Consider the following 10,490-nt stretch of genomic DNA (forward strand, 5'->3'; position numbering starts at 1 on the left):
GGCTGGGCATGGAACTTGCTTAAAATTCTCTCTCTCCCTCTGTCCCTCCTACTACCCCCCCCCCCCACCTTGTGCACTCTCTTCCTCTCTCTCAAATAAATAAGAGAGGATATTCAATTTTCAGTTCAATATGGTAATCCACAAAGACAAGTTGAACTTTTATTAATAAAACATCTATTTTCTCAATAAAGTATATAGATGTTTTATTAAACCTACACATAGGAAGGGCTTCTGAAACATTTACAACAGATAAAATTTGGCTAGCCTGAAAGATTTCAGACTGTAAAGTCACAGTAAACACAACCCCCTAGTGTTGATCTTCGTTTCTATACACTCGAAAAAGTACGTGTCTGACCAAAATCAAACCAAACCAAAAACTCCCCCAAAATGAAAAATCTAGCACAAATAGAGTAATTCAGTTTCAATATAGTATTGCAGTTACAGTTTAGAGTGTGACTATCACTGTATTATAGAAAAGGCCTTGATTATTAACTACCTTTTAAAACAGAAGCTATATTGGGGTCGCCTGGGTAGCGCAGTCGTTAAGCATCTGCCTTCGGCTCAGGGCGTGATCCCGGCGTTCCGGGATCGAGCCCCACATCGGGCTCTTCCACTGTGAGCCTGCTTCTTCCTCTCCCACTCCCCCTGCTTGTGTTCCCTCTCTCGCTGGCTGTCTCTCTGTCACATAAATAAATAAAATCTTTAAAAAATAAAAATAAAAATAAAAATAAAAATAAAAAAAAATAAAACAGAAGCTATATTTTCCACATACTAATAAAAATGAAAAACAAGAGTCTTCTTGCTAAAATAGTAATGTTGGTAAACTCTACTGTACTCATGCTACCTATATCTCAGATTTGAATTATGATGTGATTAACTAGCTAGATAAAACCAAACTGTTATCTCAGTTTACTGACCTAAGTCATTTTAGTATTATTTTTATATTAATAGCCAATTACTTCCCCCTTCCAACAACTTACACTACAGGAAGGTTGCAGAATGACAACTTTTCCCTTTCACTCTCAAGTATTCTATACACCTAAAATAGACCAAATGCGCGAAAAACAATGAGAAATGAAAAATCTCTTGCTGCCCTTAGATGACTGAGCTCTACACTCAAGAGACAACTCTGAGTTGAGAAATTAAAAAAAAAAATGGGAAGAGGCAATATAAAAATCTCCTAAAACGTAGAAGAAATTAGACTAGTTTAGTTTTCTTTAATATCTTCTTTAATAAGACATTACAGCACACAACTGAGCCCCCAGTGTGTCAGTTAAACATGGGGATGTAGATCCATAGGAAGTAGAATGGAAACAAATGTAATCTTAACCCCATTCCTTTTGGCAATTAATGGAAATACAGAATACAAACGGACCAATTCTCTCTCTGTGTCTCAGATTTTATAAAGTCTTTGAAGACACCATAACAGTTTTATAATGAACTTTGCTGTGATCTGTTAAAGAATCTTCAAATTTAATAATGACGATGCTTAAGAATTGTAGTTTTCCCCTTAGAGCAGATTTAACTCAAACATAATAAAAAGGGTTTGTACTAATAATCCTTACACAAAAGAAATATGAGAATTAATGTCTTATGCAAGACCAATGCAGCTATTTTCCTATCACTGTGATATAAAGTTAAATATGGTGTCTTCAGCTGCTTATAAAAAAGGGTTAAATACAAGAACAAAAAGCTTTTATTCTGAATTACAGTCAGCAAAAATGAAAAAAAATGAACTAAAACTTGTGAATGGTTTTTAAATGATTTGTTACTAAATGTAAACATACACATGGTCAAAGCGCTTTTAAAAACTTTAAATTGTAATTTAACCAGAACTTTAATAATACCCACCACAAGCAATCAGGCAAATTCTAATGTTCTGGTACGAACATATTAGGAAATAACAGATATTAAATCTGAAACAGGAAATTAAATACATGAAAAAAATGACTATTTTAAAGTAAGAATGTAATAGAAGTTGCTAAGAAACTATTGCCGCTGAAGCTTTTCCTTGTAAATATCTTACTTGAAACTTACAGTGAAGTCAAACAAGGGGGGCAGAATATGCATAGCTACAAAACAAATGCAGTGATGAATTACAGCAGAAAGAGGGAATGCATTTTGTAATCCACAGGATCGGATTGGTGGCTCTAAGCAATTACCAGTAAATAGTTGAGTGTTCTTCCTATTATATTAACTTTAAAATTTAAACAGAGTTACAGCAGTTTCACTAGTAAAGTTAATAGTTGACAAAAGCAAATTAGAAGAACCCTAAAATTAGTCTTCCTTAACTGGGTAGGGTTCACCTCATCCATCTGAACTAACCCACTTCCCCGCCCTCAGAGCCAAAAGATGTGGAGATTGGCCTATTTTAATCCTTTTCTAGTTCAGACAGAAGTCACACTGTATAGTCTTTGACTTTAGGAGTCAGCACAAAGTAAACTCCTAAAATCAACCACTCACTTACAAAAGAAAGGAGGGAGAAGGTTCTGGGAATTAACCCAGCAGCAAGTCATTCCAATCTTCCTGTTAATGAAAAACCATTCATAAAATTGGTCAAAACATTAAACTTCCAAAAAGCCCTTCAAAAGTTGAGTTTTAATTTCCAATTAATGAACTTGAAGAATTTTGAAAGAATCTGGTATAATTTATATAATATATTGAGCTTTACCAGTTCACATATGATCCATCGTATTTTGTATTCAATGACAGCCTTACTGATTTCGTTATGGCATATGCCTCAGAACCTAATCTTTCAGAAGGGCTCACTGAAAATCCAACGCATTAGGAATTTATCAGTCATCTACAGGGTATTCCCGGCTGGCAGCTATGGCCAGGTCATATGGCAAGTTGAAATATTCCAACCTCAAACACAGGAAACAATCAGAAGGGTAAATGACACATGATGGTAATATACTAAGGCAGCAGGTAAGTCATTCTTCACCTAGATCAACCACTGCCAGTAAAACTGTATGAAGGAGTCTGTTCTAGTTTAGCTAATGAACCTGCCACTGTGCTGAGAGAGGGAGATAAGAATTGTACCTGCAATTCTAGCTGACGAATTCATTAGATTTTCATAAGGCAAATAATGTGGAAAGTTAGAACAGAATTTCTAGAACCATTTAACCTGTGATGTTGTAAAATCAAAGTACTACTTTATTAAATGAGTTATTTTACACAATATGAACATCAATATAATTACAATTGTAAAAAAATTTTTTATAACAAGGATGGACTGATTTTCAGATTTCCAAATCAGAGTCAACTGTACATTTACACAGAATTGTCTTTGCATGAAGCCCAAAAGGGAACAGCATAAAAATGAGTGTTTCTGTAGCCCCTTTATTTTTGCTGATCAACAGTTTGTTAGAAAAGCAGCTGCAGGTTTGTTACCTAAGGTCTGAGACAGTAGAAGAGTCAAAGGTGTCATGAATTCACCTATAAAACATAAATGAAATTTGCAGTGAATAAGCATTGCACAAATACAACTTATATGCATTTCAAATGTCTAAGAAAAATGCACCACATGCATAAGCTATCAAGTTAGTCTGACAGATCTGTCAATGATTTTATAAACAACAAATCTTTGATGAATTTACTTTAAAAAGAAATAATTATCTCACACCATCACCACCTTAGAGAAAACAAAAAACACAAACCCAACCACACCGATTATTTTCAAGCAACTCTCAAGTTGACATAGTATATGCCTTCGTTTGCCATGTGTCCCAACGCACTCAGAAGCAGTTAGACCCCGGAAGTAAAATACCTGCACCAAAGCACTCAGGAACTTGTTCTGCATCATTTCTGGGAGCAAGACCCTCAAATGCCTTTGTAATTGCTATTTTCTTTAAGCTGGTAAGTCTCTTCTATTCTTGGACCAGAGTTGGCCAGCATCACCTCATCCCCCCATGTTGGGCTACAGTAGTAAAAACTTGGGTGTTTCAAAGGCATTGAGAAGATCTGGTTTGGGAAAATGGGCTTTTTACAATTGTAAAGGTAAACATTATCTTAAAAAGGGGAAGCAATAAAATCTCAGCTGGAAGGTACACATTAAATTCACAGTCACAGAAGATAATTTTGCTCTTGTATACAACCTTGACATTAGGAAACGAAAAGACAAAAAGGTCAATTACCTGTAAACAACTTTATGCCTGAACATCAGCCAATTCTGGAGGAAGTGGAGTCTTAGGATGCTTGCTTTCAAAGTGCTGCTTGAAGGTCTTAGGGTCTGGCATTTGTGTCTAATTAAAAAAAAATGTGGAAAAAAAAAAAGCTCTTATTCATGAAATAAAAAATTGTTAATTTTTCAAATCCCGAGCCTGCTCATGACAGACAATTATCTCAAAACACTTTTAAGTCCCTGCAACTAGTGGCTGGCATATGAAAAAGGACCTTGTAATAAAGAGATTATATCACATTTCACATACGAAGAAAGGGTGGGTCACATAGAATGAAATATTCTGCTTGTTTGATTAACAGCAAACAGATAACATTTACTTAACACGTTATGCTAAGCAGGCTACCTGAATTCTCATAGAACCTTCCTACATAATCTTAAATTCCTGCTATCCTTCCTTATTTCACAGGATAAGGAAACTAAAACGTAGAGTGTAATTTGCCCAGGCTTGTTTTAACCTAGTACTAGTACTTCAGTTCTCAAATGCTACACTATACCAACTTCCCTAGGCAAGGACCTTCAATCATTTATTCTTTAGCCCATTCGATGAAACAAAACATGAAATAAGTTTTTGCCGTTTTGTTCTGAGTTTTTAAATAGGTGAACCACTCTAGTACTTTTAGTTCAAAGTATTTATTCATCAGTAATTTAATGAAATTTACTTTTACCCTGCCCCTTCCCAAACAGAATCTAAAGTTGCTCGATTTCATTATTTTGAGTGTATCAAAGCTCAGTATGAACAAGATACTTAACATAATAGATTTCTTCTCTTAGTGAGAACTTTTATGTAGTCAGAAACATGTTTCATCAGGGATACCTTCAGATGATGAACTTCAGTCTTGGAATCATGTCTTACTGAGATCCCTTCCCACAACCCTCCCCAGGTGTAGGGCTTTGGAAAAAAATACATTATTTATACGTATGGCATATATACGCATATGTATTTGACCAACCTCACCATGTATTTTTTCCTTTGGGACGTCTATTGACTAACTTCAAGGGTGCTGAGCTTAAACAAAAAAGCAAAAAGGAGACTCTGGCTTGGAATTTAATTAAAAAAAATTTTTTTAATATTTTATTTATTGAGAGAGTGAGCAAGTGAGAGAGAGCACAAGCGGGGTGTGGGGGACAGATGCAGAGGGAGAAGCAGATTCCCTGCTGAGCAGGGAGCCCAAAACAGGGCTCGATCCCAGGACCCCAAGATCATGACCTGAGCAGAAGGCAGACGCTTAACTGACTGCATCACCCGGGCGCCCCAAGAAAAACTTCTTTGAATGGCAGTGTGGTACAGTGGTCTGGAGGGTGGGCTCCAGAACCAGACTGCCTGGGTTCAGATTCCAGCTCTTTTCTGTATTAGCTGGGTCCTTGCACAAGTTATTTAATCCCCATGACTCAGTTTACTCTTCTGTAAAATGAGAATAAAAGTCCTTTGTCTCATAGGGTGGCTGTGTGGATTAATGGGCTCATACATGCAAAATACCTGATAAGCATTCAATAGTAGTTGTTATGACTATTCTTCCCACCTAATAGAACACATTAGTTCTAGTAAAAGCCCTCAACGTAAATATACTCCACATAGTTTTACAGACACCCCACTATGAATTTTGTAAAGAAAAAAAGTGAACTCATAACCAGAGATATGTTCACTTGTATCCTGCACAGTTGTAAACTAAGAGTGTAGATCTGATTTCCTTACAAAGTTCAAAGTGCAGTATCTGCCCTGAAGAAGACATCTTTCTTCTAAATTCCCTGACACCTACAGAACTATGCCTGGCCACAGGAGCCATTCAAAAAAATATTTGTTGAACAGACAACTGAAGATGGACACTTAAAAAAACCAGCTCTCCAATCTACTATTTTGCCATAGTTGCAAAATTGTAACCTATATAAACCAACATCTAAGGAAAGAATTGTCCACAGGAAAACTGCCTTTCAATTCCCCTTACCCTACAAACAGTGCAGGTGTATATTAAGGCAGCTTTGGCAGCAGCCTTTTGGTCATGTCCTTGTTTCTTCTTTTGTCCAGCTTGCTTTTTGGCATTCTTCTGCTGAGACTGAATCTTCTGCTGTCCACGAGCCATATCTAAAAACAGAAGTTAAGGCATTAGAGTGATTAACACAGAGTAACCTAAGTTTTGGTAACGCTCTCAGGATTGAAAACTTAAGCTTTATAGAGGGGTCTATCATAATGTGTAGGTTTTCAAATTCTTACACACAATGCTACTAGAGAATAAATTAGTACCACCACTGTGGGAAACTGGTAGTTGTCTACTCTATAACCTAATATTTCCACTCTCAGTATATATCTAACAGAAACACAAATGTACATATACATTCAAAGACAATACAAGAAAGTTCAGAGCACCTGTTTCCAAAACTGGAAACAATCCAAATGCCAGTTACTAGTAAAATGGATACATAATTTGTGGTATACTTATACAATGGAATACTACGCTGCATTAAAAAAAAAAAAACTTTTGTTACAAATAGCAGCATGGTTGTAGCCAGTGTTAAGAGAAAGAAGCCAGATTCAAAGAATAAAGGTTGTATAAAGTTTAAAACAGGCAAAACTAATCTAGGAGGTAGTGACAGAAAAAAGGGCATGAGGGAGGATTTATGGGGTGCTGATATGTTCTATATCTTGATCTGGGTAATGCTTACACCGGTGTGTTCACTTGTAAAAATTCATCGAGCTGTATGCCTGGGATTTGTGCACTCCACTACACATAAACCGCAAAAATTTACCAGAAAAGCTTAGTACCTTTCTGCAAGCATTTGCTCAATCACTTTGCAAAGGTACTTTCTCTTTCCAGTATTCACTGTTGTAAATTAAGATTTTTACAACTTTAAGAGAAATAAGGGCTGTCATCTAAAGCTGCTGCTGCTGCTTCTTCTTTTTTTTAATTTGACAGAGACAGACAGCCAGCGAGAGGGAACACAAGCAGGCGGAGTGGGAGAGGAAGAAGCAGGCTTCCAGCAGAGGAGCCTGATGTGGGGCTTGATCCCAGAACACCGGGATCATGCCCTGAGCCGAAGGCAGACGCTTAACGACTGCGCCACCCAGGCGCCCCCATCTAAAGCTTCTGAAGGAGATCCTAAGAGCAATGGGAACTGTTCTCTTAAATACTTAGGTTCCATAAAACTACTGTGCTATCTTAAATCTTCCGAAAAAATAATTGGTCTTTGCAGGATTGCTGGATAAATTATTAAATAAAATTAAATTAGTTTTCAGTTGAGAATGAACCTTGTAAAGATACCTTTACAAAAAATGAAAATCACTTTTTATTGATAGTCTGAAATGAAGCTAAATGGGTTAAAAATAATTAAGTTACTGAAAAAGTTACTTTTACTTCTTCATTAAAATTAAAGTCTTCTCAAACCAAGAAACAGACTCCTAACTATAGAGAGCTGATGATTCCCAGAGGGGGTTTGGGGGAATGGGCGACATGCGTGATAGGGATTAAAGGGTACACTTAATCACGATGAAAACTGAGTATGTATAGAACTGTTGAATCACTATATTATACACCTGAAACTAATATAACACTGTATGTTAACGATACAGGAATTAAAATAAAAAAATTAAAGTCTATTAGACAATGTGAGTTAAACCTGCTTATAAAGTCTATGGGCCCCAGCTGCTTTTCAAACGTATTGAAACTGGGTCCTAAGTAGAATTCCTATATATACCTTAGACCAGCACTGCAATTAGGTTTTAAACTTTCAAATCATTGCAGGATATGAACATAATATGGATCTAGATCACCTTTACCAGAAAACAGGGCTGGCTTTTTTCTTACTGGAAACCTAATTAGTCAATGGATATAAAGTAAAAGCATTTCATAGAAACAGATGAGCCTCTCCCGAAAGAAAAAGGGAAACGACAAAATAAATACACTGCTTGAACAAATTCCCCACTAATATTTAACACAGAACTGAAAGTCAAATAAAAAATAGAAGAGGATCAACGGTTTTTTAAGAAGCCAGCTGAATATTTTAACAAACTACAAAAATTCTTAGTATGCTAGCCTAGTATATTCCCAAATAATAAATATTACCAGATGTGTTACTCCTTGAAAACTAAACTTCCATTTTAGTTTTTATAAAGCCAAATCTTTACTAACCCCAAGCCAAATGGTATTCTTTATAAATGCATATTTAAGTACAAATATTATGGCAAGCATACGGAACCTATTCCCACAAAAAGATTTGGATACTTAAGTACGATTTGGATGATAATAGGTATTCAATCTTTACGTATCCCAATATTTTATAACATCTTTTATCAGTACCTTATGTTAGAATACTTCAGTCCTTTCACTCATCTGAACTCTTCTACACAATGTCTGCTACGCATGCTAACACACTGATTTTGTGGGTAACCTCAATTGTTTTATGCCAATTCCAGAAGTTTCTTTGACAATTACAAGATATTAACTATTTTGATACCATTTTCATGCAGTGATCTGTACAATGTAATGAGATGTGCAACATTTTTTTTTAACTTTTCCATTTAGGGCTTCTCTTAAAACATAACATTAGATTTAACCCATTTTCCATTGTCATGTAACAGTAACAAATAAAACCATAAAAGCTTTAGTAAGTAAAGACTGTGGTCGTTTATTCTTATTTTTAAAACAGAAAACCCGGTAAAGGAAATCGAATCAACAGTCTAAACTCGTGGGGTAGGCCCCTAACTTCTAACAACTCACTGCATTGATTTCCTTTCTGAAAGCAGAAATGCAAACGAACAAGCCACCTGCTTTTGGACAGCTCAACTTTGGAACTGCTCTCAAGTCAATCGAATTTTCTACAAAATGTTAAGCACAACTTCTTAATTACACACGACAAACTGAAGGCCAACAAGTCATTTACAAATACCTTAAGCGCAGGCTTTTAATGTAACTCTTATTTAGTGTGGTTTTCCGAGAGGGCTGCAAAGAGGGAAGTAGAACGAATAAAGAGTTCTTCTAAAATGAAGAGCTCTTACAGGAGGCAACAAGTAAGCACTGCCCCCAAAGCTCCTCTTAAAACCAGAACAAATGAGTAAGAAAAGATTTGGGATCCAGGAAGTAGGATCATTCTCCATAACCATCTGAAACCAGGAGGCCCAGGCAGTGATCAACATCCTGACCCTAGCTTGTTAACTACATCCTTTCGGGGAGGGAAAAGGAAAGCACCAGGAGTAAGATCTAGTTCACCGAACACTTGACCGACCCCAGCTGCATCCCGGCCCACCTTCCTTCCCAGACGGCCTCTACCGCCTCGGGGAGCCCCTTCCTCCGTCCGGCCACGCAGCCCCCACCTACCCGCCACTCCTCACAGACCCCAGCCCGAGACGCGCCTCCCGGAGGCTTTGGCTGCCCGAAACCCGGCCCCTTCAGCCACGGGCAGCCCCGGCCTCGAGAAACCGACCAGCTGCTGTCGCCAAGGGGTAAGGTTACCGCTCCGCTCCGCGGCCGCGGGCGGCCTGCAACCCGGCCACCTGCAGGGCCTGGCAGGCGCCCGAGCTCTCCCTCCTGCCCGCGGCCCGCGCCGGGACAGGACTGGCCCGGCCGCCGCCTGGGAGGCGGGGAGGCCGGCGGCCCCTCGCGACCCGCGGCGACCCCGCCGCCAGGCCCCCACCCGGGCTCCCGGACGTCCTGCGGCGTCAGCGCCGCCCCCACAGCCGCTCACCCGGACCGGGACAGTCTTGCGTCGGAGAGACCGCTCAGCGCGAGAGGGCCGGGGGAGGTGGCCGGAGGGAGAGGAAGGGGGAGAGCGCCCAGCACCGCTTCGGCCTCCTCCACCCGCCAAGGAGGGGAAAGAGGAGAGCACAACAGCCCGCGCCTCGCACCCGCCGCCGCCGCCGCCGCCGCCGCGCGCGCCCGCCGCCGCCTTAGCCTCGGGGGAGGCCACTACGCTCGTGCCCGCGCACGCCGCGCAGCTCTCCCAGTCGCCCCAGCGCCCGCCTGCTCCTCGCCGCCCACGCGCCTTCCTGCTGCGGCCGCCCCCCGCGTCCCTCCCCTGCTCGCGCGCCTGCGCCCTTTCCGGTCGCGCGGGCCAATGGCAGCTCGCCCGTATTACATAAGCGCCAGGGGGCGGGGCCAGGCGGCGACGGCGGCCCCTACGAGACGGGAACTGCAGGGGACGTCGCCCTCTGTCCCCGGCGCCCCTCCCCTACCGCGTGCTCTATCTAGGCGGCTTCTGCCGGCCCTGGGAGCCGCGTGATCCCGGTTCTGCTGGGTGACGGCCCGCGGCGTGTTTCACAAGTCGCTTGCTAGCTCACTCAGGCGGCGGCCAGGCCTCGGCCCCCGCGTCCCTTCTCACT

At 40.4% G+C, this 10,490-nt stretch overlaps 1 protein-coding gene across 2 annotated transcripts; it reads right to left on the reverse strand.

Moving 5' to 3' along the window:
- Positions 1-1,211: 1,211 nt before the first annotated feature.
- On the reverse strand, positions 1,212-10,044 carry ZNF706 (zinc finger protein 706). Of its 2 annotated transcripts, none has more exons than XM_026495627.4 (4): positions 9,857-10,044; positions 6,127-6,263; positions 4,137-4,244; positions 1,212-3,438 (listed from the first exon to the last, which is right to left on the reverse strand). In XM_026495627.4, the coding sequence occupies exons 2-3, from the start codon at positions 6,259-6,261 to the stop codon at positions 4,149-4,151; spliced, it is 231 nt and encodes a 76-aa protein (XP_026351412.1). In that variant the 5' UTR covers positions 6,262-6,263; positions 9,857-10,044; the 3' UTR covers positions 1,212-3,438; positions 4,137-4,148. The 2 variants fall into 2 exon arrangements, with proteins under 2 accessions (XP_026351412.1, XP_044238601.1); XM_044382666.3 differs by lacking the exon at positions 9,857-10,044 and adding an exon at positions 9,490-9,720.
- Positions 10,045-10,490: the final 446 nt, after the last annotated feature.

Source organism: Ursus arctos, unplaced genomic scaffold, assembly GCF_023065955.2.
Source record: "Ursus arctos isolate Adak ecotype North America unplaced genomic scaffold, UrsArc2.0 scaffold_6, whole genome shotgun sequence".
Lineage (NCBI taxonomy): Eukaryota > Metazoa > Chordata > Mammalia > Carnivora > Ursidae > Ursus > Ursus arctos.